This window comes from Neoarius graeffei, chromosome 13 (genome assembly GCF_027579695.1).
Source record: "Neoarius graeffei isolate fNeoGra1 chromosome 13, fNeoGra1.pri, whole genome shotgun sequence".
NCBI classification, from domain to species: domain Eukaryota; kingdom Metazoa; phylum Chordata; class Actinopteri; order Siluriformes; family Ariidae; genus Neoarius; species Neoarius graeffei.
In genome coordinates this window covers 26207547-26235186 of record NC_083581.1, presented here as the reverse complement: position 1 = coordinate 26235186, position 27640 = coordinate 26207547, and the positions used below count along the sequence as shown (strand labels likewise).

At 42.2% G+C, this 27640-nt stretch overlaps 1 protein-coding gene across 6 annotated transcripts; it reads right to left on the bottom strand.

Annotated features, from left to right (window-relative positions):
- Positions 1-551: 551 nt before the first annotated feature.
- Positions 552-27416, bottom strand: LOC132896519 (translocon-associated protein subunit delta-like). 6 transcript variants are annotated; one of them, XM_060937418.1, is made up of 8 exons: positions 27280-27416; positions 16999-17117; positions 16841-16918; positions 15561-15650; positions 8652-8717; positions 7501-7599; positions 2574-2645; positions 552-803 (listed from the first exon to the last, which is right to left on the bottom strand). In XM_060937418.1, the coding sequence occupies exons 1-8, from the start codon at positions 27341-27343 to the stop codon at positions 759-761; spliced, it is 633 nt and encodes a 210-aa protein (XP_060793401.1). In that variant the 5' UTR covers positions 27344-27416; the 3' UTR covers positions 552-758. The 6 variants fall into 6 exon arrangements, with proteins under 6 accessions (XP_060793401.1, XP_060793402.1, XP_060793399.1 ...); XM_060937419.1 differs by adding an exon at positions 24951-25831 and having other exon boundaries at positions 552-2645; positions 27280-27351; XM_060937416.1 differs by having other exon boundaries at positions 552-2645.
- Positions 27417-27640: the final 224 nt, after the last annotated feature.

Below are 27640 nucleotides of genomic sequence, written 5' to 3'. Positions count from 1 at the left end.
TCAATAACACCTCAGCAGTGCCACAGACTGATCACCTCCATGCCACACCGCACTGATACAGTAATTCATGGTAAAGGAGCCCCAACCAAGTATTGAGTGTATAAATGAATATACTTTTCAGAAGTTGGACATTTCTGTATTGTAAATCCTTTTTTTTGATTGAGCTTAGGGAATATTCTAATAATTTGAGATACTGGATTTCTGATTTTCATGAGCTATAAGCCATAATCATCAAAATTAAAACAAAAAAGGCTTTAAATATTTCACTTTACATGTAATGAATATAGAATATATGAAAGTTTACCTTTTTGAATTAAATTATGGAAAAAAAGGAACTTTTTCATGGTATTCTAATTTTTTGAGATGCACTTGTAGTCATGATGAAACAGTTACACTTTCATTCCTCACTACAACCATGGTTAAAGCTTAGTAGGATGGCCACAGGACATTTATTAGTTACAGCAAGCTTTGGTTATGGGATCAATAAACTAACTGTCAGTTTACATAAATTCCATTAAGATGTACTACAACCCAGAGGTCTACTCCAAACATGAAACATTCCCACTTTTATGCACAAGTTAAATTGTACATTACACAAACAAGGTTCCTTCAAAGGATTTGAAAAGTTAAGGGTTGCTAGCTTCTTACTGAATGAACTATTACAGTTTACAGACACAACATAGAATTATAGAGACTGCTTAATAGCTACAGTGCCCTCCACAATTATTGGCATCCCTTGTAAAGATTAGTACAAAGTGCTACAAAAAAAAATCCACTTTTTGGTGAAGTTGCTTCATCTCACACTGAAAAAAATGAGAAAAATCCAACCTTTAATTGAAAAATTTATTCAGAGAAAAATAAATCCCTCATGAAGAAATAATTATTTTCAACAAAAACATATATGCCACTATTATTGCCACACCTGGAAATGATAGTGAACACAATGTAACTGAAGCATGTTTCCCATTTAAATTGTACATTAAGTTAATTGAGGCGTGTAGGAGGGCGGCACGGTGGTGTAGTGGTTAGCACTGTTGCCTCACACCAAGAAGGTCCTGGGTTTGAGCCCAGTGACCGACGAAGGCCTTTCTGTGTGGAGTTTGCATGTTCTCCCCATGTCGGAGAGAGTTTCCTGCAGGTGCTCTGGTTTCCCCCACAGTCCAAAGACATGCAGATTAGGCTAATGGAGCACTTGCATGTGACGTCACCGCCGATCCAGATTGTGACAGACGCCATCTTGTCGGTCAAACGCCATATTTCCGCCTTCTGCTTTTACTTCTACCTTTTCTTCTGGAAAACCCTACTATATACAATTCTACTACAACGGCTGCGGCTACAAGCTCTCCCTACCTGTGCACGTTTATGTTTTTTGTGTGTATTTTTGCGTGTTGTTCGTCTGTACCGGACTTCAATATCCACTACAACCGTATGGACTTACTGGACATTGGTTTCCAGCAGAAAATGACGGTTTGTAGCGATTTCCATCGCATGCACAACATTCCGGACGAGATAGCGAGACCAGCGGGGTCTCCGTGGATTGTTATCGGAAGCAAAGCGAAGGAGGCGGCGTCGGGAGCGGAAGCAAAAGCGAGGCTGCAGGCAGAGCCAGCCTGTTGACTAAGCTCAGAAAACAGCCACTCAAATCTCCACTGCTAAGCCTCTCTCTCTCCAACGCCAGATCCATGGTAAACAAGACGGACGATTTGGAATTACAGCTGGAATTACCTTATTCTATTCTATAATCGGCTGGTCAGTGCTATACTCAATACTTAAGTGACTTACCCATCCAATGAGGATTGTTATTTTCTTGTTTACAAGATGCCACATCTGAGTCGCTGACAAATCCTGAATTTCTGTAAAGATAACTGTCCAGAGATTTATAAGTACGCAGTGCTTCACCACTGAACAGCGAGGGAAAGTTGATGAGGTAATTATACACGTCCGGGTATTCCGCTGGCAGTTCAAAATCCACTGACACGGTCGTGAAAACTACGTCCGGTAAGCCATAAGGGTCACTAATCTGTAGATCGTTTATTTTAGACGTTTATCTAGTTATCTGTTCATTAGAAAAATGAGCCGTGTAGTCCGTCGGTTGAAATTGATCCATTCTGTACACGAGTGCAGCAGTATTCAGCTGTGTTTTTTACCGACAAGATGGCAGCTGTGTACTTTCCGGTCACGTGACTGCAAGATCTCTATTGGTGGCTCTAAGTTGAGCATAGGTGTGAATGGTTGTTTGTCTCTATGTATCAGCCCTGCGATGACCTGGCGACTTGTCCAGGGTGCCTCTCGCCCATAGTCAGCTGGGATAGGCTCCAGCTTGCCTGCGACCCTACACAGGATAAGCGGCTACAGATAATGGATGGATGGAAGTGTGTAGGAACTTTCGAGCTGTAATCCATGACTTCCTGATTAACTGGGGAACAAATATGAGGTGACAGAGGCCAAATTCGCTTTGTCATCCATCAACATGGGAAAGATAAGAGAACATACAAACCAAATGAAGTGTGTTGACCTTAAGTCGGGGAACAGTTATAATTAATAAATAAATAAATAAATAAATAAATACTCGCCTGAAAATGTCCATTTCTACTGTTAGGGCAATAATCAAGTGGACACCAACTGGAACTGTTGCAAACTTGCCCCTATGTACAGTGAAAAGGGCAAGAGGGGCAAAAAAAAAAAAAAAATCCAAAGATCACTGTTTGTGAATTACAAGAAAAAGTAAAATCTTGGGGTTTCCAAGTCTTAAAAAAACACCATCAGATTCCACCTCCATGCCAGTAAATTATTTTGAAAGTACTCCAGAAAAAAAGCCTTTTCTGTCAGTTAACCACAAATGTAAGAGCCTGGAGTTTGTGAAACGCTACTACAACTTTGACTGGAACCGTGTTCTATGGTCTGATCCAAGAAAAATGGAGCTTTTTGGCAATAAACACTCAAGGTAGGTTTGGGGTAAAAAAGAAAGATGGCTATAATGAAAAGAACCCTATCCCAACTGCAAAATACAGTGGAGGTTCTGTGATGTTTTGGGGCTGTTTTTCCTCCAAAGGCCCTGGAAACCTTGTTATGGTACATGGCATCATGGAGTCCATGAAATACCAGGACATTTTAAATCCAAATCTGGCTACCTCTGCCAGGAAACTAAAACTGGGTCAACATTGGATCTTCCAGCAGGACAATGATCTAAAGCATATGTCCAAATCAACACAAAAATAGCTCGTTGAGCATAGAATCAAGCTTCTGCCATGGCCATCTCAGTCCCCCTGACCTGAACCCCATTGAAAACCTGTGGGCTGAGCTGAAGAGGAGAGTGCACAAGAGAGGGCCGAGGACCCTGAATGATCTGGAGAGATTGTGTAAAGAGGAATGGTCTCAGATGCCCTGCTCTGCATCTCCAACCTTATGAAATGTTATAGGAGAGACTCAGTGCTGTTTTAGTGGCACAGGGAGGTTGTATAAAAGTATTAAATGCAGGGACTGCCAATAATAGTCGAGGGCACTGTATATTAAGTGTAAACCAGGGAAGATCACAGCTAGAGCATAAAATGAAATTGACAATGACAACGTGAAACGAAGTGAAAGAATGAAATGACAGTATCCAAAAGTCACAATGCTGTAATTACTAATCCTGCTTATGCACATTTTAAAAAATAATTTGTAAAAACAACAAAACAAAAGGAAAAAAAAAATGATGTTGTCCAAACCTTCTTTTTGGAAGTATAAATTTAAAAAAAAAAAAAGGCCACATTTATGATAAGTAGTAAACCTCCTGTTTCACCATGTTTAGCTACTGAAACAGAGATATTATAAAAGTCATGAGGCATTAAAATGTGTATATGGCACTGTGACCAAATAACATTACTATAGAAGATGGAAAAACACAGCGCTCAAGTATCAAATCAGTTCTTCTAATGAAAAGCGGTCCAACAGATGTTTAGTTGTACCCATACTTCCCAGAGAAATGTTTTATTTTAAGCTTCTCGGATACCATTTTTTTTTTTGTACCATTTCTCATGCCAGATATATTCATTTCCAATAAGGAAATAATTACTTACATCTTTCAGTTCGCCTCACACAACCTCAACAGAATACTGGGTTTTTTTTGGAGAACTTGTAGATGTTAAGCTCCAAACAGAAACGTACAAGGACTGGATATAATCTATTTTTTGGGGCAAACTTATTACATAAAGAAATAACAAAAACAAAACAACACGTCAATATTATTTATGGAACAGAGACATTACTAAATTTGGGAAATTTCTCCTAACTGTTGCAGGAAACAATGTAACCTAGTAACTAAAATTTTTCCAAATTCATTAAGTTAACCATGTATTTAGCATTCTCCATTAGCAGGACATTACATAAACTAGTGAAAAACAGCACAGAATAACAGAGAAAATGCTAGTCCGCCCCCTTGTGCTCATACCCAAGTATTACACTAGCAAATCCTGCTCTAGGTCTGCAGATGATGTAGAAATAATAATTAAAAAAAAAAGATTTAAAATAATCAAATATCAAAAGGTTTATTTTTTTAATAAATATGAATGCAAAATATTGTTTTTCTTTAATCCAGTCAGTGCAGTTGTTTGTTATTGTCATCACTGAATCTTAATTCCCTCCTGCTTGTATTGAAAGTGGTGCTTGAAAGTTCGTGAATCCTTGAGTTTTCTATAATTTCTGCATAAATGAATGAATGAATGGCAAAAGTATGTGAACTAGGATTAGCAGTTGAGTTGAAGGTGAAATTAGAGTCAGATGTTTTCAATCAGTGGGATTACAATTAGGTGTGGGAGTTTGCCATTTTATTTAAAGATCAGGGACCTATCAAAGTCTGATCTTCATAACACATTTGTGGAAGTACATCATGGAACAAAAAAAGGAGATTTCCGAGGACCTCACAAAAAATAATTTTTTTATGCTTATCAGACTGGAAAAAGTTACAAAACCATCTCTAAATAGTTTGGACTCCACCAATCCACAGGTCAGACAGATAGAGGAAATTCAAGATCCCTGCTCCTCTCCTCAGGGGAGGTCCACCAACAAAGATCACTTCAAACGCAAGGCGTGTAATAGTCTACGAAGTCACAAAGGAACCTAGAGTAACTTCTAAACAACTAAAGTCCCATCTCACATTGGCTAATGTTAATGTTCATGAGTCCCACCATCAGAAGAACACTGAACAACAACAGTGTGCATGGCAGGGTTGCAAGGAGAAAGCTATAGTTACAAAAAGAACATTGCTGCCTGACTACAGTTTGCTAAGGATCACATGGACAAGCCAGAAGACTACTGGAAAAATTCTGTACATACATGAGACCAAAATAGAACTCATCTCATTCATTATCTCTAGCCGCTTTATCCTGTTCTACAGGGTCGCAGGCAAGCTGGAGCCTATCCCAGCTGACTACGGGTGAAAGGCGGGGTACACCCTGGACAAGTCGCCAGGTCATCACAGCGCTGACACATAGACACAGACAACCATTCACACTCACATTCACACCTACGGTCAATTTAGAGTCACCAGTTAACCTAACCTGCATGTCTTTGGACTGTGGGGGAAACCGGAGCACCCGGAGGAAACCCACGTGGACACTGGGACAACATGCAAACTCCGCACAGAAAGGCCCTCACCGGCCACGGGGCTCAAACCCGGACCTTCTTGCTGTGAGGCGACAGTGCTAACCACTACACCACCGTGTCGCCCACCCAAAATAGAACTTTCTGGTTTAAATGAGAAGCGTTATATTCGGAGAAAGGAAAAACACTGCATTCCAGAATAAGAATCTTCTCATCTGTGAAACATGGTGGTGGTAGTATCACGGTTTGGGTCTACTACCAATTCAGAACAATGAATTCTGAATTATTCCAGCATATTTTATAGGAAAATGTATGGACATCTGTCTGAATTGAATCTCAAGAGAAAGTGGGTCATGCAGAAAGACATCGAACCTAAGCACACAAGTAATTCTACAGAATAATCCAATTTTAAATTTCACAATTAGAAATGTTGCATGAGGGAGGTAGGCGTTGTGGCTCAGGTGGATAAGGCGCCATACCATAAATCCGGGGACCCGGGTTCAATTCCGACCCGAGGTCATTTCCCAATCCCTCCCCGTCTCTCTCCCGCTCATTTCCTGAAAAAAGCCCAAAAAATATCTAAAAAAAAAAAAAAAAACGTTGCATGAGCAGTTCATGTGAGGAAACCCACCAATATCTAAGAGTTGAAGCTGTTCTGTACAGAGGAACGGGCTAAAATTCCTCCAAGCTGATGTCCACGATCTGATCAACTGTTACCAGAAGCATTATTTGCAGTTATTGCTGCACAAGAGGGACACACCAGATACCGAAAGCAAATGCTCACATACTTTTGCCACTCACTGATATGTAACATTGGATCATTTTCCTGAATAAATAATGACCAAGTATAATAACATTTGTCTTGCTTAATTGGGTTTTCTTTATCTACTTTTAGGACTTGTGTGAAAATGTGATTGTTTCTAAAGGGTTCACAAACTTTCAAGCACCACTGTATATCCAAGCTTGTAGTAGTAAAGCTACAACCTAAACACAAACCCTAATCCAGTACAGTATACAGTCGTTACCTTATTATTACATTCAAGTTTCATTAAAACAGGGGCAACACACATTACATTTTCAACAAATCTAATTTTAAAAAAATGACAACCAGATTTTCTGCAATGTACATTAGAAATCCTTGCTTAAAAAGTGCCATTCCACCATTGGATGTATTTTTTTGGCATAAAATACAATATATTTTATGACAATATGACTAGACAGAGAAATCTTTTAGCTTCAAAATGATATCAAACATAATTTTTTGACAACGAGAAGTATATTAATTTTGCGACCAAAGTCACCTACCCTTTTAATTTCCGCACGGTAGTGAAACGTGATGTCATCGGCAGGTTCCCCTTCTTGTGTACCACGTCACGTGTGACGTGGCACAGATTATCAGCAATGGCGGATAGAACGCGATTGTCAGCTTCGGAAAAGAAGCGAAGGAGACGGTCGATGGTGAATATCGGCACAGCAATCGACAAGTGGAAATCGCGTTCTATCCGCCATTGCTGATAATCTGTGCCACGTCACACGTGACGTGGTACACAAGAAGGGGAACCTGCCGATGACATCACGTTTCACTACCGCACGGAAATTAAAAGGGTAGGTGACTTTGGTCGCAAAATTAATATACTTGTCGTTGTCAAAAAATTATGTTTGATATATCATTTTGAAGCTAAAATATTTCTCTGTCTAGTCATGTTGTCATAAAATGTACTGTATTTTATGCCAAAGAATACATCCAATGGTGGAATGGCACTTTAATCCCCTCTTAATCTCCATTAAGACGCCCAGATATTAACAAATCAAGAACTAAAAGAATGGGTGTGTAAGGGAATGTAGAGACAAAATATGGAGGTATATCATACAGTATAGTGATTATACAGTAATGGTGTGTTGAGTGGTTTCTATTCATGCCTGAATTGTGCTCTTAGCACTAAACGCGAAGTAATAGACCAAGATGCCAATAGCAGCAGCCAGGACCTCTGTAGACACCCAAGGGCCACTCCAAGCTCCCTGTGGACACAAGGCTCTGATTAAACTGGCATCTTTTGCACAAACGTTTAATTGACTTCCAAAAAGTCAAATAATTGTACGATTCCACCGGCTACTGTCATGAATATTCACGGCTTCTTCCATTTCTTGCATGGTGCCATTATTTACAAATTTACATCAACAACTAGGCTGCATGATTTATGATCTATAAATTTAAAGCTACAACATTTAAAAACAGCATACAGTGGCTGTGCATATAACTTAAGTAACTGAAAGCAGAGTGCCCTCCATAATTATTGGCACCCTTCATAAGATGTCTATAAAATAAATTACACACAAAATCAAATCAGCTTAAAAAAAAATTTACATAACTTATTTTTCTGAACAAAACATCCCCATGAATATTGCTGTCAGCTTTAACCATATCTTGTTTCTTGGGGTAGAAATATGAGGTTGTAGATATGTAAAATCCCCAAGTCATTCATTAACAGTGCTCAGACTTTACAGAATAATTTGAACTCTTTAGCACTCGACATTACATGTTGTGTTCAAACATTTTGCTCATGTACACCATCAGCATATTTTGTGACAAAAGCACTTGAAAGCAACCCATGGTAAAATATGGAGGTGGATCAATGATGCTTTGGGGCTGTTTGGTGGTTAGTGGACTGTTAAACTCAAGGATATTTCAGGCATCAGGGCTGTAGTTCAGATGTGGCTGTAGTTGGAGCTTTCAAGATTCAGGATCAACACAATTTTTTTTTTAAACCCATCTATTTCAAAGATTTGTCATAACCCTCTCAGTCTTTGAATCCTACTGAAATCCCACCACTGTGGTCTTAATTGATGAAGGAATTCCACATGCATAAACCTCAAAGAAAATAAATGTGCTTCAAAATGTACTATGATCCCAAACATTAGAAAAGACTCAGTGCTCTTACTCTCTCCAAAATTGTGTGGGGGTGAGGGTGATTGGTGTTAAAAGAATAATCAATTTTATATAAATTCCACGCGTTTTCATGAGAGGTGCCAATATTTCTGAAGGGTACAGTAACCTTTAGTTTTCTTCTCACCCTGTGATCTACATCAACAGAGAAAAGGGGCTTGATCGTGTCCACGTCCTCGTTGTTTCTCTGAGCCTGAAACATTTCACATACACAAAACATTGAACATTAGATCCTACACACTCACTCACACAGATCTGTCCCCATCCACCAAACCCCAAGGTTGCAGGTCTCAATACCAGAGTTCATATTTATGTGCAATACAATCATACAGGACATATATAATTTTTTCCATGACTTGTAGTACAACCCCGATTCCAAAAAAGTTGGGACAAAGTACAAATTGTAAATAAAAACGGAATGCAATGATGTGGAAGTTTCAAAATTCCATATTTTATTCAGAATAGAACATAGATGACATATCAAATGTTTAAACTGAGAAAATATATCATTTAAAGAGAAAAATTAGGTGACTTTAAATTTCATGACAACAACACATCTCAAAAAAGTTGGGACAAGGCCATGTTTACCACTGTGAGACATCCCCTTTTCTCTTTACAACAGTCTGTAAACGTCTGGGGACTGAGGAGACAAGTTGCTCAAGTTTAGGGATAGGAATGTTAACCCATTCTAGTCTAATGTAGGATTCTAGTTGCTCAACTGTCTTAGGTCTTTTTTGTCGTATCTTCCGTTTTATGATGCGCCAAATGTTTTCTATGGGTGAAAGATCTGGACTGCAGGCTGGCCAGTTCAGTACCCGGACCCTTCTTCTACGCAGCCATGATGCTGTAATTGATGCAGTATGTGGTTTGGCATTGTCATGTTGGAAAATGCAAGGTCTTCCCTGAAAGAGACGTCGTCTGGATGGGAGCATATGTTGCTCTAGAACCTGGATATACCTTTCAGCATTGATGGTGTCTTTCCAGATGTGTAAGCTGCCCATGCCACACGCACTAATGCAACCCCATACCATCAGAGATGCAGGCTTCTGAACTGAGCGCTGACAACAACTTGGGTCGACCTTCTCCTCTTTAGTCCGAATGACACGGCGTCCCTGATTTCCATAAAGAACTTCATATTTTGATTCGTCTGACCGCAGAACAGTTTTCCACTTTGCCACAGTCCATTTTAAATGAGCCTTGGCCCAGAGAAGACGTCTGAGCTTCTGGATCATGTTTAGATACGGCTTCTTCTTTGAACTACAGAGTTTTAGCTGGCAACGGCGGATGGCACGGTGAATTGTGTTCACAGATAATGTTCTCTGGAAATATTCCTGAGCCCATTTTGTGATTTCCAATACAGAAGCATGCCTGTATGTGATGCAGTGCCGTCTAAGGGCCCGAAGATCACGGGCACCCAGTATGGTTTTCCGGCCTTGACCCTCCGGCACAGAGATTCTTCCAGATTCTCTGAATCTTTTGATGATATTATGCACTGTAGATGATGATATGTTCAAACTCTTTGCAATTTCACACTGTTGAACTCCTTTCTGATATTGCTCCACTATTTGTCGGCGCAGAATTAAGGGGATTGGTGATCCTCTTCCCATCTTTACTTCTGAGAGCCGCTGCCACTCCAAGATGCTCTTTTTATACCCAGTCATGTTAATGACCTATTGCCAGTTGACCTAATGAGTTGCAATTTGGTCCTCCAGCTGTTCCTTTTTTGTTCCTTTAACTTTTCCAGCCTCTTATTGCCCCTGTCCCAACTTTTTTGAGATGTGCTGCTGTCATGAAATTTCAAAATGTCTCACTTTCGACATTTGATATGTTGTCTATGTTCTATTGTGTACAATATCAGTTTTTGAGATTTTTAAATTATTGCATTCCGTTTTTATTTACAATTTGTACTTTGTCCCAACTTTTTTGGAATCGGGGTTGTAAGTGAAGTCTTGCATGTGTGTAGGTCAAAAGGTTCAACCTTAAGATCGATAGAAACATTAAGTGAACCCAAACAAAATGATGAACCCAACCATTTGCTTGCACTTAGGTATGGGATGCAGGGTTCAATGCTCTTCTGGGCATCACATCAACCTAGAGATCCAAGTTGGAAGGAATAGAAGAGGTGAAATGCGATGTGATGTTGACTACACCTCCTTGTTTATGATAGGCTGCAGTGTGCCATACAATCACAGTCCTCCCATTAGAGTCCTGCAGGTACGAGCTCTTACACACAGTAATTCATAAAAATATTGTTGAATGTGTAAATATAAAGAACCTGTGTCCGATCATATCTTCGCAGCAGTACTAGTCACAGACCTGTATTTTCTAGGAAGCACCAAGGGGAAGAGGTGGGGGTGTCACTGGGTAAGCCCTTAAAATTGGGTCATTGACCGACCAAATAAATAAATAAAGTGAGTAAAGGCCTTACAGTGGTACTTGAAAGTTTGTGAACCCTTTAGAATTTTCTATATTTCTGCATAAATATGACCTAAAACATCATCAGATTTTCACACAAGTCCTAAAAGTAGATAAAGAGAACCCAGTTAAACAAATGAGACAAAAATATTATACTTGGTCATTTATTTATTGAGGAAAATGATCCTCCATATCTGTGAGTGGCAAAAGTATGTGAACCTCTAGGATTAGCAGTTACCGTATATTCCGCACTATAAGGCGCATCGGATTATAAGGTGCACCTTCAATGAATGGCCTATTTTAAAACTATTTTCATATATGGACCCTTTTCACGTGACGTCACGACAAACGCGGCCGCCATTTTGGACGTGTACTACCAGTAGTTTACCACAGCCAACATTGAGGAACGGCAGCAAAGAAAGTTTTTACTTTCAGCAAGACTTCCATCATGCCACTATATTGTTGTGCACCTGGATGTAGTAACCATCAACAAACAAGGCAAGGGTTATCATTTTATCGGATCCCGACGGAGAAGATGGATAGCGGCCATTAACAGATTGGCAGCCCTCGGCATACCAACGCTTGTGTAGTGACCACTTTGTTGGAGGTAAGACGAATAAAATTAGCCAGAAAAGGCATTACATTGCTGTTAACATTCTGTGGCGGCGAGTGTGTAACCAAATAGGTTAAAATAACCCATTGTAACCTCTTTGTTCTTCTGTAGTAGCTATTGTTGACTAGCTAATGTCAACAAGTAGCTGGCATGTTACTGTAGCAATGTTTACGTTCAGTCATTTGGATGACTGTTAAAACCTTTCAGTCTCAAGTTTTTCCTTTACTGTATTTACTAGTTTACTGTAATTATGATCCGGCAGCTATTTACACCGGATCCAGTGTAAATAGCTGCCGGAGCCGACGTCTGAGGTTCCGGAGCGCGCTCCGGCTTGCTCTCCCTCAAATTAAGCAGCACGCGCCGGCTTGCTCCCGGAGTGCTCCGGCTGAGGTTCCCCTCAAATTAAGCAGCGCGCGCCGGCTTGCTCCCGGAGTGCTCCGGCCGAGGTTCCCCTCAAATTAAGCAGCACGCGCCGGCTTGCTCCCGGAGTGCTCCGGCTGAGGTTGCCCTCAAATTAAGCAGCGCGCGCCGGCTTGCTCCCGGAGTGCTCCGGCCGAGGTTCCCCTCAAATTAAGCAGCGCGCGCCGGCTTGCTCCCGGAGTGCTCCGGCCGAGGTTCCCCTCAAATTAAGCAGCACGCGCCGGCTTGCTCCCGGAGTGCTCCGGCTGAGGTTGCCCTCAAATTAAGCAGCGTGCGCCGGCTTGCTCCGGAGCAAGCCGGAGCGCGCTCCGGAACCTCGGCCGGAGCACTCCTGGAGCAAGCCGGAGCACGCTCCGGAACCTCGGACGTTGGCGTGTATGTGTATGGTGATGGGTTTTTAATGACATAGGTATACAGATCATGTGGGCCGAAGTCAGGTAAAGACGAGGGCTTCGTGTACTTCCGTACGTCAGTGAACAATCCAGGTGGAAGCAGGTAAACGTCGTTCTCTAAGCCTGCTAACCTCAATTTTTGCAAATACCTCTCCCTCTGCTCGCCCTGTAAATGCCCTACGTCGCTGGATAGTGAAGGTGTTTTCTGCATCTCGCTCCTTTTTCTTTTATGTTTTTCGTTTGTCGCCTTCCTCGCATTCAAACTGATTTGAGCCGAAGTCCACTACATGTCCAAAATGGCGGTCGCGTTTACGAAGGTCACGTGACTGAAAAGGGTAGAATAGAACCTACAGTAATGGCTGGGGTTGCGTTATGCATCCACTAGATGGAGCTGCACTAAAGGGAATGTCAACAAAACAGTCAGATAAGTTAGCAGTCAAACTTTATTAATATAATACAGACCAGCGTTCTGACAACTCCGTTCACTCCCAAAATGAATGAACAGTTTTATTGTTTTCCCCGAGGTAATGTCAGTGACGTAGTATATTCGCGAAACAGATTCTCTCTTAACAAGGACCGCCTCTGAATTCATTGATGTTAAGTTCGCGTGCTAACACTGTTGCCTTCATTCGAATAGTGACTGTAGAGACGCTTCTACTTGCTCGTCTCTGTTCAGCAACCCACTGTTCGAGTTTGTCCTCTAACTGTGGCTATCTTGCTTTGTTCCCTCTGAAACTCTGTTAGGTCTTCTTTACTTGGCGCAGATCATCTTGTTGCTTCCTCCACTTCCGTACCATTGATTCGTTAATGCTGAATTCTCTCGCTGCTGCTCTATTCCCATGTTCTACTGCGTGACTGATAGCCTTGAGTTTGAACTCTGCGTCGTAAGCGTGTCTCTTCAAAGGAGCCATTTTGGGGTCTTTAAACACACACAAAGTTAGTCTGGTTAACACCAAATATAGTCTGGAATCCGCCTACTGAATTTCTCGTAGGGGAGGTGTGGTTTACGATTGTCAACGGCCGTTTATTGGACGTTGCGAATGTCTATCATTTGGCGTATACGTAGCCCATGGCCAATCATGGCAGTTGTACCCGGTGACGTAGTTAGAGCGACGAAGAAGACGAAGAGGCGAAGAAGAGAAGGAAAGAGAAAGAGAAGGCAAAACAAAAATAGGAAAACAATGGCACCGAACGATTACTGCCGTTTGTGCAAGACAAATATGAGAGAAGCTGGTTTGGTTAGTTTGGTTTGTATCGCTCGCCGCCATGTTAAATGTGATCCGTAAACAGTCCCAAATAAACTACAAGCTTCCATTTGTCGAGTAGTACGCGTCACCGTCTTTCCACCCCTCCCCACTCTCTGATTGGCTCCCTAACTCAGGCGAGCCTTTAGACCATAGTTTCCATGCTGTCTTTTCAGATCGGAATGATTGAGCAATGCAGCATGGGATTTCCCAGGCTAACACAAAGTCAGTCTGTATCTCCTCAAATAAAATCTCTGACACACACAAATGGTGTGGGACCGTTACCGCGTTCTTACCGTTGTTACTACGGTGACGCCCCCTGACTACGGTAGCCGTGATTAACCAATATTGATCCATATATAAGGCGCATCGGATTATAAAGCGCACTGTCGGCTTTTGAGAAAATTGAGGGCTTTTAGGTGCGCCTTATAGTGCGGAAAATATGGTAATTTGAAGGTGAAATTAGAGTCAGGTGTTGTCAATCAATGGGATGACAATCAGGTGTGAGTGGGCACCCTGTTTTATTTAAAGAACAGGGATCTATCAAAGTCTGATCTTCACAACACATGTTTGTGGAAGTGGATCATGGCACAAAAAAGGAGATTTCTGAGAACTTCAGAAAAAGCATTGTTGATGCTCATCAGGCTGGAAAAGGTTACAAAACCATCTCGAAAGAGTTTGGACTCCACCAATCCACAGTCAGACAGATTGTGTACAAATGGAGGAAATTCAAGACCATTGTTACCCTCCCCAGGAGTGGTCGACCAACAAAGATCACTCCAAGAGCAAGGCGTGTAATAGTCAGCAAGGTCACAAAGGACCCCAGGGTAACTTCTAAGCAACTGAAGGCCTCTCTCACATTGGATAATGTTAATGTTCATGAGTCCACCATCAGGAGAACACTGAACAACAACGGTGTGCATGGCAGGGTTGCAAGGAGAAAGCCACTGCTCTCCAAAAAGAACATTGCTGTTCGTCTACAGTTTGCTAAAGATCACGTGGACAAGCCAGAAGGCTACTGGAAAAATGTTTTGTAGACGGATGAGACCAAAATAGAACTTTTTGGTTTAAATGAGAAGCGTTATGTTTGGAGAAAGGAAAACACTGCATTCCAGCATAAGAACCTTATCCCATCTGTGAAACATGGTGGTGGTAGCATCATGGTTTGGGCCCGTTTTGCTGCATCTGGGCCAGGACGGCTTGCCGTCATTGATGGAACAATGAATTCTGAATTATACCAGCGAATTCTAAAGGAAAATGTCAGGACATCTGTCCATGAACTGAATCTCGAGAGAAGGTGGGTCATACAACAAGACAATGACCCTAAGCACACAAGTCGTTCTACCAAAGAATGGTTAAAGAAGAATAAAGTTAATGTTTTGGAATGGCCAAGTCAAAGTCCTGACCTTAATCCAATCGAAATGTTGTGGAAAGACCTGAAGCGAGCAGTTCATGTGAGGAAACCCACCAACATCCCAGAGTTGAAGCTGTTCTGTACGGAGGAACGGGCTAAAATTCCTCCAAGCCGGTGTGCAGGACTGATCAACAGTTACCGCAAACATTTAGTTGCAGTTATTGCTGCACAAGGGGGTCACACCAGATACTGAAAGCAAAGGTTCACATACTTTTGCCACTCACAGATATGTAATATTGAATCATTTTCCTCAATAAATAAATGACCAAGTACAATATTTTTGTCTCATTTGTTTAACTGGGTTCTCTTTATCTACTTTTAGGACTTAGGTCCTAAAAGTAGGTTTTAGGTCATAGTTATGCAGAAATATAGAAAATTCTAAAGGGTTCACAAACTTTCAAGCACCACTGTATATCAGTCAGTGTTGTTCTGAGTTTCCACATCAAATTAATGAGTATTCCTCTGCATGGACTAAGTACAGCCCTTCCTATTCTGATTCTTTTTTCCTCAACACAAGTGTGTGTTATTATGTACCAACCTTGCGCAGCGCACTGTAAGACTCCTCGTCAAAGAATTTAACATGGTATGTCCCCGAGCTGGCTTGCTTATGAGGTAGACTCCATGACACCTTTGAGAAATGCAAATCAATCCAAGTTTAAAAAAAAAAAAACATCAAATACTCATGCGAATTACTCGACTTAAAACGTAGCTTATTATTCAGAATCACTGTAACAAACTTCACTTGGCATTTCAGTAACATAATGTAAAACAAAAACGTATTACTTCATACTACTTTCTGCATTTGTTTAAAATGTTCACGCACCATCAGTGTGACCATGTGTTTACGTTTGTGCATAAAATTATCCTAGTTTTATGTATCTGTCTTTTGACTCCTCTCTCATGCTTAAGTTCACATGAACTCCACAGTCAGCAACATTAAACCTTTATTCTGCTTTCACTCTCACAGCTCTTTTTACCTTAGCATGAGTCTAAGACTACGTTCAGACTGCACCCTGAAACGACCCGTATCCGATTTTTTTGCCCATATGCGACGTTATTGACAATCTGAACGACACAGATCTGATTTTTTTCGCATGCGACCCAGGCCGCTTGGATATGTGGTCCTAATTCCGATGCATATCCGTTATTTTCACATGCGACTGCAGTCTGACCGGACAGGTCGCATTCATGCGACCTACACGTCATCAACAAGAGACAAACGTCACTATTCTGCGTTGGCTAATCCCGCCTCTTTGGTGGAAAACAACAACATTTGTACAGTTTTCAGAATTTAAATAGACTTTTATAGAATTGATCAAGCTAATGGTGGATTTGGTAGGGACCTGGATGTTGATCTGTTAGCCTGATTAAATAAAACAGTTTCTATAACTGATTTATAACTTAAACCAGCCTGTATTACAAGATTATAAGATGTTCCAGTAATTTGACACCTTCGGTCTCATTAGTCTGCTGCCCACATTAATCAGATTATTGTGTGAGTTCCGCCGCCGCAAAAACCACATCGCCAGGTCTCGCCTCATCTCCATGCTTTACTTGCAAACTTGAAGAGTGCGCTTTTTTTTGTTTACGTATTACGTAGATGTGCTTATTACGTGTCAATTTGCGCATGCGGGACACTTTTGGGTCGTTTTCCGTTCACATTGGAGATCACATACAAGTCTCATATAATTGGTAATGTGAACGGCCTAACAAAAAAATCGGATTTCACAACAAATCGGATATGGGTCGTTTCAGCTTGCAGTCTGAACGTAGTGTAAATGCTGTAAGACAAATCAGAAACGGATCAGGTATACTGACCTGGTACTTCCCAACATCCTGGCCCCTTGTCACAGGAAACTGCCTTCCATTGACATCAACATACAATGCCACACTCTGCTGACAAAAAGCAGCATGGATCAGATGGTTAATGACTTACTCAGGTTATTTGGAAATGTCTTAAACATGGTGAAAGCTACCTGTACTCCGTTTGCACATGACAAGCTGAGCTCCACGATGAAGACTGACTCGGACGAGATGACTGCATCATTGGTTGTATATGTTGATGGTGTAATGACTGGGTTCAGACAACTCTCCCCTATAGACAGAGCAAAGAGGTATACAGGATACATACTTAATTCATAGGTCCTTAAAAAGGACTTCAATAACCGCTCAATGATCTTAAATTACACATAGTAAACAAAAGAGATTTTATAATTCAAGCTGATATATTTGATTTGACTGTTTAATAGAGCGGCGGCTACAATTATCGACAGTTTTTTATTGGTAAATCTAAAACGATTTTACAAAGGTGAGTTTCAGTTACAACAGTTATTATTGGTTAATTAATTAACCAGAAACCCCCCCTCGCCCTTTTATCTTGTTGTCTGATGACACAGCTTTTTTTAGCATGATCAGCAATTTGAGGAAAACCTGGACGTTATCATCGTAGGCTAGCATAGTAGAAAGATCATGGACATGTTTTTACTTTTTAAATTCACAGATATTTCATGATATCCTTGTCGAAACCTACTTTGTTTCTTACTCTTTCATTTGACAGTCACCACTTTGTGTCCAAATGCGCGTTTGAGAAGTCATGTAAGGTGTCGATAATGGTGACCACTTTCACCGGTGTCCACCATTATTGACACCCTGTGGAATTAACTGATATTTACAACTGTTATGCATCGATCTTTGTGTAACATTGTGGAAGTAGATGAAGTACTTTAAAAAAATAAAAAGTGTTGTGATCTCATTTCATCTCATTATCTGTAGCCACTTTATCCTGTTCTACAGGGTCGCAGGCAAGCTGGAGCCTATCCCAGCTGACTACAGGTGAAAGGCGGGGTACACCCTGGACAAGTCGCCAGGTCATCACAGGGCTGACACATAGACACAGACAACCATTCACACTCACATTCACACCTACGGTCAATTTAGAGTCACCAGTTAACCTAACCTGCATGTCTTTGGACTGTGGGGGAAACCGGTGCACCCGGAGGAAACCCACGCGGACACGGGGAGAACATGCAAACTCCACACAGAAAGGCCCTCGCCGGCCACGGGGCTCGAACCCGGACCTTCTTGCTGTGCGGCGACAGCGCTAAGCACTACACCACTGTGCCGGCCAAGTATTGTGATTTATAATAATTTTTTCAGATTCATAACAGAATAGAATGATTATAGAGTATTTGGGATCCTATTGCAATAAATAGAATTAGACCAGAATTAAATTCCGAGCACATTAAAAAAAAAACAGGCTTGAAATATTCAGATTTTTCTATTCCATTCAGATTTTTTTTTTTTTGGGTAAATATCTACCACATATTACAATATCAGGATAGCCTGGCAAGCCAGACTAAATGTGAATATTTAGTCTGGCCTCGATCCGTAGACATTTCCAAAGCGGGTAGGAGGAACAACCCGCTGTCTTTCAAACTGTCTCTGTGCGTATAGGCCAACGCTCTGACCAATCAGCGCAACAGTGACTGTGACGTAGTCAGAGCGACAGAAAGCAGTGGGGGAGGCCTTGAAATAAATAATTTTTCAAAATGCGTATTAATTAATAAACAGGTTCTAGATATTAAGAAGTTTGGAGATAATGACCACAAGTTTGGAGTCTGTACCACATACTTTTTTTTTTTTCAAGGGTTTTTCAAGGGTTTGCTTAAACTGTTTTTGAGAGTTTTTATTTAGTGGTGTTTGGTGAAATAATTTCCCTTAAATTTAAAATAACGGGAAAATAAGAAACAATCAAAAAGTAATGTTTCAAAGCTGTTTATTAATTCTTCGTACTGCACAAACTAGCCCCATCCTTTTGGCTACGAGCGGAGCCAGCTGGTAGATCAGACTTTTGCCATAGCCGGTCGGCAAAACAGCGAAAACGTCCTTCTTGAAAAGGAATGAGCGGAGAGCCTCTTCCTGCTCATGTTTCAACGAAAACTCCAAGTCTAATTCTTCTAAAACTGATTCCAAAGCAGAGTCAAACTAGTGCTGTTCTCTAGCCGTAGCCATCTTTCCTGTTGCGCTTTCTCCAGCGTCACGCAGCTTTGTTGTCACTCCTGCAAAAGCCCGCCCAAAGAATCCAAACAAAAACCTTGCGTTGTGATTGGTGGGCACGATTTGATGCCCGGGGTGTTTTTGTTTATATGGTGCGAGGCTAGACCCATTCGCTAGGCAAAAATATTTTTGGCCGCTAGGCAGGTGGGTCTAGTTTACTAGGCTAATATCAGTAGGCATTTTATATGTAAGCCCCCCGAGAAAATTTTGGAAATTGGTGCTTTTTTAGGGCCATTCTGAGTGAATACAGGTGACTAAAATGAACTGGGACATGTTGGTTTTGGGGGGAGAAAATTGTTGATTTGGGTTTTTTTTTTTTCAATTATCTGAAAAATAAAACCAAACCGGCGGCACGGTGGTGTAGTGGTTAGCGCTGTCGCCTCACAGCAAGAAGGTCCTGGGTTCGACCCCCAGCGCCGGCGAGGGCCTTTCTGTGCGGAGTTTGCATGTTCTCCCCGTGTCCGCGTGGGTTTCCTCCGGGTGCTCCGGTTTCCCCCACAGTCCAAAGACATGCAGGTTAGGTTAACTGGTGACTCTAAATTGACCGTAGGTGTGAATGTGAGTGTGAATGGTTGTCTGTGTCTATGTGTCAGCCCTGTGATGACCTGGCGACTTGTCCAGGGTGTACCCCGCCTTTCGCCCGTAGTCAGCTGGGATAGGCTCCAGCTTGCCTGCGACCCTGTAGAAGGATAAAGCGGCTAGAGATAATGAGATGAGATGAGATAAAACCAAACCACAATCACTCATGATTTTCTCATGAGTGATACTCATAACTCACCACATTCACACAAAGTAAAGACTTCTCTGGTAAGTTGTATACAATCAACTTTCAAACAGTGAATATTATTTTCTTAACTTTACTACACAAATGCAGATTACATACCATCAATATTTATAGATAACATACTGGAACACTCAATTAGCAAATACTCAAATAGTTTACTAAACAAATGCAGATTACATGCCATCAGTGTTTATAGAGAATATGCTGGAACACTCAATTAGCAAATACTCAAATAGCTGTACTGGAACATGTCCATTTCCTTTTTATTCCCATGGTTAATGTCAAGTCACTTTGATTACTTTTAATTTTTATCAACTTCCTTTCACTTTTAATCTCATCAATATCAAGTCAGATTACTTATTCAGTTCTGATTGATTTACTTCATGAGATGACTGTTTCAGTTCCAACGGTTTTTCTTTAGTAGCATGTTTTGCCTGTTGTAGCAATTTTGGGGATGGATTTTTGCTTGTAGCAAACAGAATCATGAGCGAATATATCGTGAAATGTTCACTGCATATTCGGAACATGGTGTTTCGGGTGGATGACAACCCTGATTTCATGTTTTGAGCGATAGTTTGTGAGGTTACAACACCCCGACAGCCCCTCAATACCTAGTGACATGGGCTGCTCGACATTCCATCGCGGCATCGATAATTACCGTATTTTCTGGACTATAGAGCGCACCTGTATATAAGCCGCATCCGCTCTATTTAAAAAAAAAAAAATTTTAAAAGATATATAAGCCGCACCGGGCTATAAGCCGCAGATATCTATGTTGAAAAATTAGATATTTACTGCATGTACAGAACGATTTTGTACTGTAAATGTACATGTATGTACCTGAACAGATTCTTTCCGAACAGTGCCTTTTAACACGGCAGCAACTTTGCTGATTAAAACGGAACAGAACCAAGAGAAAATAACCGGTATTTATTTACCTTCATTTCTCCTGTGTTTGAAACCACAAGTCACTTTAATCATCTTCGCTGGATTTGAAAATAATTACCAGTTAGTAATTTGTCGTGCGTGTTCTATCTGCTAAAGATCTGCTAATTCTTCTTTGCATTGATTTTTCGTCTATCTTATTTTTGATTCTACTTCCGGTTAGAGCGCCCCTAGCGGTGGAAGAAAAATCCACAGAATAGCCGCACCTTTGTATAAGCCGCATGGTTCAAAACCGAGGAAAAAAGTAGCGGCTTATAGTCCAGAAAATACGGTAACTCGCGCATGCGTAGAACGCTCGTCAACAAAGACGGCGGCGCCCATCGAAGCAAACTTTGACCATAAATACAGTCAAAATATTGAATTATCAAGCGATAATTGGCCTCGAATGTACCGAACACCGGCAAAATATCGTGAACCCTTATAGATTCACGCGTTTCGAACCGCATCCATGCTAAAATCGTATGAATCGCATATAAACTGAATAGACGGTCGTAGCCTCGTAGCGCTACCGTCAAAAACGTAGTGACTACGCACGAATCGTAGTGATTGGCATCTCCAGGAATGATATGCGACCTTTGACCTGGATTTCCATGTGGTTACAATGTCAATTGCTTGTTGGCATTTACTGGCAAACTACAAAACTAGAAATTAATACAAAAGAACGAATGATTAACAAAATGTGATCTACGAAAATACTTAGGTGGTGTTTACATTAGACCGTATCAGCGGATCATCAGATTAACGTTTTTAAAACGATTCGCGTGCACACAGCAACGCCAATACACGATTCGCGTGCACACAGCAACGCCAATACACGGATACGCTCGGCTCCGCAGGCATCCTGCGCTCCAAATCACTCCGCCCTGAACAGCGAGTGCCCTCTGGAGGGTGCGCACTCCGGCCCTGCGCAGCTCACAGAGCGCGCGAGTGGAGCGCACGAGCAGTGATTTGGGACTGAGCCGCTGTGTGTGAGATCCCAGCGCATATCACTTACCACTTGCAAGTGGAAGGATGGCAAGCCTAAAGACAATCATAACTACACAATGGGCAGTATTTGCATCAGTATTTGCAGTATTTTCATACTTTTATACTCTTTAATGAAAGGTGATACAAGGCGGAAGTCCGCGCCGTTTTTCAGCAGTCGCGTCACATGACCAACGCCAGCGAATCAGGAAGGTGGATGTCACAGTGACGTTGTCCAATGAGACGCCAGCTAGAGCTCAGCACAGCGTATCCGTGTATTCTCAATGTTTACACAGCGCCGGACCAGACACGATCTGGACTGAATACGTGGACCCTGGCGGATTCCCGTTTCGCGGCGTTTCCAGGCGTTTTAATGTTAACGGACAGTGCATCCGCGAAGAAAACGAGACAGATACGGTCTAATGTAAACTTGGCCTGAGTTGACAGCAGCATCAAACAAGTCAAGACAATCTGTGATACAGATTAAAGACAGACGAAACCGATGAGACAACAAAAAATGTTTCAGAAACACAGCCACCCACCCTAAAGAAGATGCCATTTTATTGCATTTACATGATGAGTGAATTTGCTCCAGTAGCGCTTTATTGCCCGAGAGCCTGCTGTGAAACTGCGAGCAAGTATCGTCGAAATTGGCCCTGGTAATGAGCAAGGCTTCGAGAGTAGGCACGGTCGTGCGATTCCTCTCGTCAGTCCAGGTGTTGCTCATGACTCAAAATATTCGCTCAATTGGAGCATTGGCGCCAGGTAGACACCTGGCAAAGCTGGCTGACATTGCTGTAAGGACTCTCCCTACTCTTGAAGTGCGCGAACATCTCCGCCCAGCGCTCATCCGTTCGGCATTGCCGCTAGCGAAAAAAAAAAAATGTTATAACGCGGCCTCAATATTGCAACATTGTACAAATGAATACATTGTAAGGTTGACTGCGCACACACGCTCATTGATGCTGAATTGCTAGAAGCTTTATTGACATCTCGTTGGCTATATATGATCGCTGTAACCGGGACAGTTTGTTAGTGTTTGGTGTAAACCGGGACATTTCTTTGTCGGGACTGGGGACACACCAGGCGCGGTTTTAAGGGGTGGCAGTTGCCACTGTAAAAATATGTATTGCCACCGCAGTCGCCCCCCTATTTTAAAATGAATTATTTATTAAAACACATATTTGAAATTCAATTATCTATCTACAGAGATACTAAGCCCTCATCTCATCTCTACCTACCGTTATTTACGTTATTTCACACCCCACCCCCGGAATTTTGAAATGGTTTCACCCACAGAGAGACGTTCTTCTGTTATGATTCTTCTGAATGCTCGACTTCTGATGAGGCAATGTCATTGGTTGGATGTATGGAGTGCTGTCTCGCTAGGTTCCGGTAGTAGCTATACCTGTAAGTTATGTTTTACTTTCTGTGTATGCTAGGCAACGAAATGAAAGCTAATAGTTTTGTAAAGTGATAGGCTTTAGAAAGTAAACAACTTGTGTGTTAGCATTACCAGCAGGTCAGCCTAGCTCGCGTTTTCGCCCGTGTGCTATTCAGTTTAGTGATATACTTAATTTGTTAACCCCGCCGACAGTAGTCGGAGGGGTTATTATTTTCACCTGCGTCAGTCTGTGTGTGTGTGTGTGTGTGTGTGTGTGTGTATCTGTCTGTCTGTGTGTCTGCAAGATATCTCAAGAACCAATGGATCGATTTGGACCAAATTTTGTACGTGTTGCCAATCACCCAGGAAGGAAACCATTAAATTTTGGAGGTCAAAGGTCAAGGTCATGGCAGAACTTCGAAATTTTCGCCCAATGTATTTTAATAGGGAAAAGGCGGGGTTTGCACTCGTTAGAGTGTCCCTGTCTAGTTTCTTTTAGTTTCACAGAAATCGAGGATGAACACATCTGCATAAGTTTGAAGTCTTCAGTAAAGTTCCACAATGTAAACCGTTCACTATCTGTCTATTCTTTGATACATCGCTAGGGCAGAATACAGGTAGTCGTCGACTTACGACCTATGCGACTTACAACCGATCGACTTTACGACCGACTGGCAAGTGTTTCCCAGCTGAGCTAGCTGAGCGTACGACAGTTTCCGCCCCAGCTCCCGGCAGCACCTCTCGCCGCGTACGACAGTTTCCGCCCCAGCTCCCGGCAGCGCCTCTCGCCGCGTATGACAGTTTCCGCCCCAGCTCCCAGCAGCCTCTCGCCACGTATGACAGTTTCCGCCCCAGCTCCCAGCAGCCTCTCGCCGCGTATGACAGTTTCCGCCCCAGCTCCCAGCAGCCTCTCGCCGCGTACAACAGTTTCTGCCCCATCTCCCAGCAGCCTCTCGCCGCGTACAACAGTTTCTGCCCCATCTCCCGGCAGCGCCTCGCCGCGTACAACAGTTTCCGCCCCAGCTCCTAGCAGCGCCTCTCACCGCGTACGACAGTTTCCGCCCCGGTCCCTGGCAGCCTCTCACCCCCAGCTCCCGGCAGCGCCTCTCGCCACGTACAACAGTTTCCGCCCCAGCTCCCAGCAGCGCCTTTCGCCGCGTACGACAGTTTCCGCCCCAGCTCCCGGCAGCGCCTTTCGCCGCGTACGACAGTTTCTGCCCCAGCTCCCGGCAGCGTCTTTCGCCGCGTACGACAGTTTCTGCCCCAGCTCCCGGCAGCGTCTTTCGCCGCGTACGACAGTTTCTGCCCCAGCTCCCGGCAGCGCCTCTCGCCGCGTGCGACAGTTTCCGCCCCAGCTCCCGGCAGCGCCTCTCGCCGCGTACGACAGTTTCCGCCCCAGCTCCAGGTACATGCGCAGTCTCTCTCGTGCTCCGTCATACAGTTTCCGCCCCAGCTCCTGGTTTATGAAACGAGCAAATGCTCCCGCCAGCCCAAGCGCTGCAACAGCTTATGATGACGTAGACAACCCAGAGCCAAGCACCATTGATGCCAGCGGTCACTAAATTTAGTATTTTGCTATGTTTTACATTTGTATTTTGGTATGTTTCAAACTAAAATGTTTTCTATTTTTCACACCTGTATTTCGTATTTTTTGTTTTGCACATATTAAACGAATTGTACTGTACGCAGTGTTTGACTTAAACCAAATAATGAGCCAAGGTAATGAAATAAGAAAATGCTGATAAAATAAGACTTTAAGATGATTACAATATCATTACACATCACAATATACTTACGTTCGTTTAACATAGGCCGACTTACGACCAGATCGGTTTACGACCGGTCAGTCGTAACCAAACGCAGTCGTAAGTCGACGACTACCTGTAGTTCCATTCATTGCTTGGGAATATACTTTCAGAAAAGATGGTTTAGATGGTTGAATCCATTTTCCTTGATGGTACAATAGCTCAATACATATTTGACAAGATGACTTGATTGTGAGTCTTTCTTGAGAGCAAGTAAAAATGAGTTCTACGATTTGCATAAACTGCTGCATTGACAACCTATGCCCCCCCTCCTGGAACCTATGCCCCTCCTTTGCCACCTTAAGGAAAAATCTCTGGAGCCGCCACTGGGACACGCGACTCATAATCGGGACGTCTGGTCACGTTAGATTAGACTGTTTTATATAAATCACCCAACATTTAAAACGATGCCATAGTAAACATGTAGGATCTCAGTGCATGGTTAGCTAGTTAACTAGAGGACTCCCTAAAGTGAATGACGCATGAAATGGAATGACGAATGACAGGTAGTAAATTTGAACAATAAATGGTCCCTTGTCATTCAGATTCTTACAAATGGAATCAGTCCCAGGCAGTCCCAGGCTGCACAAATGTGCGCAGCTTCCCGATTTAAACTGTTTTTTCCTCATCTTTATACTTCCTGTTTCATGGACTGTAACAGATTTGCTTATTTAGTAATTTTAATACAGAATTTACTTTGAAATTATAATCAGACACTCCAACGCCCCCCCCAAAAAAAATTCGGATCTGCGCGATTCAGCCGTGAAAAAGGCGCCATCCGCCAAAAGGCGCGCTGTTTGCATCCCTGATTAAGATGCTCCAATTAAGATGCCCACTGCACTTTTCAATGTGTTTCAGACAGTGTGTTGTTCCTGCAAAATAAGCACAAGTTAAATGTTCTCAGGTATATGTTCTCAAGTTTACAAAGAACAAATTGATATTAGTGTTAGCACTGAAATGTATGTGCAGTCTGCAGTGCAAGTTTTAAGTTTTCATAAAACAATTTGATTCTGCTTGTTAAGCAGCACTGATGTGTCCATGCTTACAGAAAAGTTGATAATACTAGCACAGAAATGGGAATTTTCTGTATGTTGTAGTGAAGCAACTCTTGGTTTTGCCAGCAGTAGAATAGAGACAAATATATGTCTGGCAAGAGTGTGTAGTTATGTATGTGAAATGTAATTTTACTGTGGTCAATAAATTCTGATTTTCTTCAGTGACACAGATATTGTGATGTGGTTGAAATTTCTTGCAATATATCGATTATCGCAGAATCGCTGTACCGTGATAATATCGTTATCGTGGGCAAAATATCGCCATAGTATCGTATCGTGAGGTATCTGGTGATACCCAGCCCTAGTTTCTATATGTATTGACTTACTTTGAGCTAATGTTGTCAGTGATATCACCTTTTACAAATGGAATGATAAGGTTTCTAGGTGGAATGACATACTTTGAGGCAATGTTATCAGTGATATCAAATTAACAAATGGAATGACATTGTTTCTAGGGTTAGGTTATAGGTGATATCACTGATAACATTGCCTCAAAGTATGTCATTCCATTTGTAAAAGGTGATATCACTGATAACATGACCTAAAAGTATGTCATTCCACTTAGAAACAATGTCATTCCATTTCATGAGCTGCAAGCATTTCAATCTCATCTCATCTCATTATCTCTAGCCGCTTTATCCTTCTACAGGGTCGCAGGCAAGCTGGAGCCTATCCCAGCTGACTACGGGCGAAAGGCAGGGTACACCCTGGACAAGTCGCCAGGTCATCACAGGGCTGACACATAGACACAGACAACCATTCACACTCACATTCACACCTACGGTCAATTTAGAGTCACCAGTTAACCTAACCTGCATGTCTTTGGACTGTGGGGGAAACCGGAGCACCCGGAGGAAACCCACGCGGACACGGGGAGAACATGCAAACTCCGCACAGAAAGGCCCTCGCCGGCCCCGGGGCTCGAACCCAGGACCTTCTTGCTGTGAGGCGACAGCGCTAACCACTACACCACCGTGCCGCCCTACATTTCAATCGTTATTCCATTTATAAGAATCTGAATGACAAGGGACCATTTATTGTTCAAATCACTAGCTGTCATTCCATTTCATGCGTAAAATTAGTGCACAAAATAAAATGAACAACTATTAAATATCTAAGTATCTGAGAAGTTATTTTAAAATATCCCATCGAAATGAATGAAAGCTTAGTTGGCTAGCAAACTCTGCTCTATTTGTACAGTAAGCTACGTAGAGTTTAATCCTAGAAATAAACTTTAGACGAATATATAAAATAAGAATACACACCATTACACACACTAAGGAAAACCGCAAAAATGAGCCAAAGCTTCATGGTTGTTTTTATGGCCATGTTGCCGTGTGGAACAAAATAACAATAAAAAACCTTCAGCGCGTCTCACCGCTGCTAATGAAAGCCACATCAGCGGAGGGCGCAGGGTGATGACGTATTCATCCCGGAAGTACTGACAAACCAGAGAACTAAACCATCCCTCACAAGCTTCACTGAGAAGTTTAAATATTAAAAAATGTGTTCTCTTCCCTTTAAAGGACAATTACCCTGTCACTGAGCTTGAAGCTATTCCCGTATCAGATAAGGTCACTTATTTGGGTATTGACATATCTGCAAAGATCAGACAGAAAGGGCTAA

What these genes read in the sequence shown, in the direction of transcription:
- LOC132896519 (XM_060937416.1), bottom strand. Translation starts at nt 27,343, where the DNA reads ATGGCCATAAAAACAACCATGAAGCTTTGGCTCATTTTTGCGGTTTTC. An exon ending in CTTACAGTGCGCTGCGCAAG is followed by an intron (nt 8,718 to 15,560) that starts GTTGGTACATAA and finishes GAAATGTTTCAG; the next exon opens with GCTCAGAGAAACAACGAGGA. An exon ending in CTGTTGATGTAGATCACAGG is followed by an intron (nt 7,600 to 8,651) that starts GTGAGAAGAAAA and finishes TTGTGTCCACAG; the next exon opens with GGAGCTTGGAGTGGCCCTTG.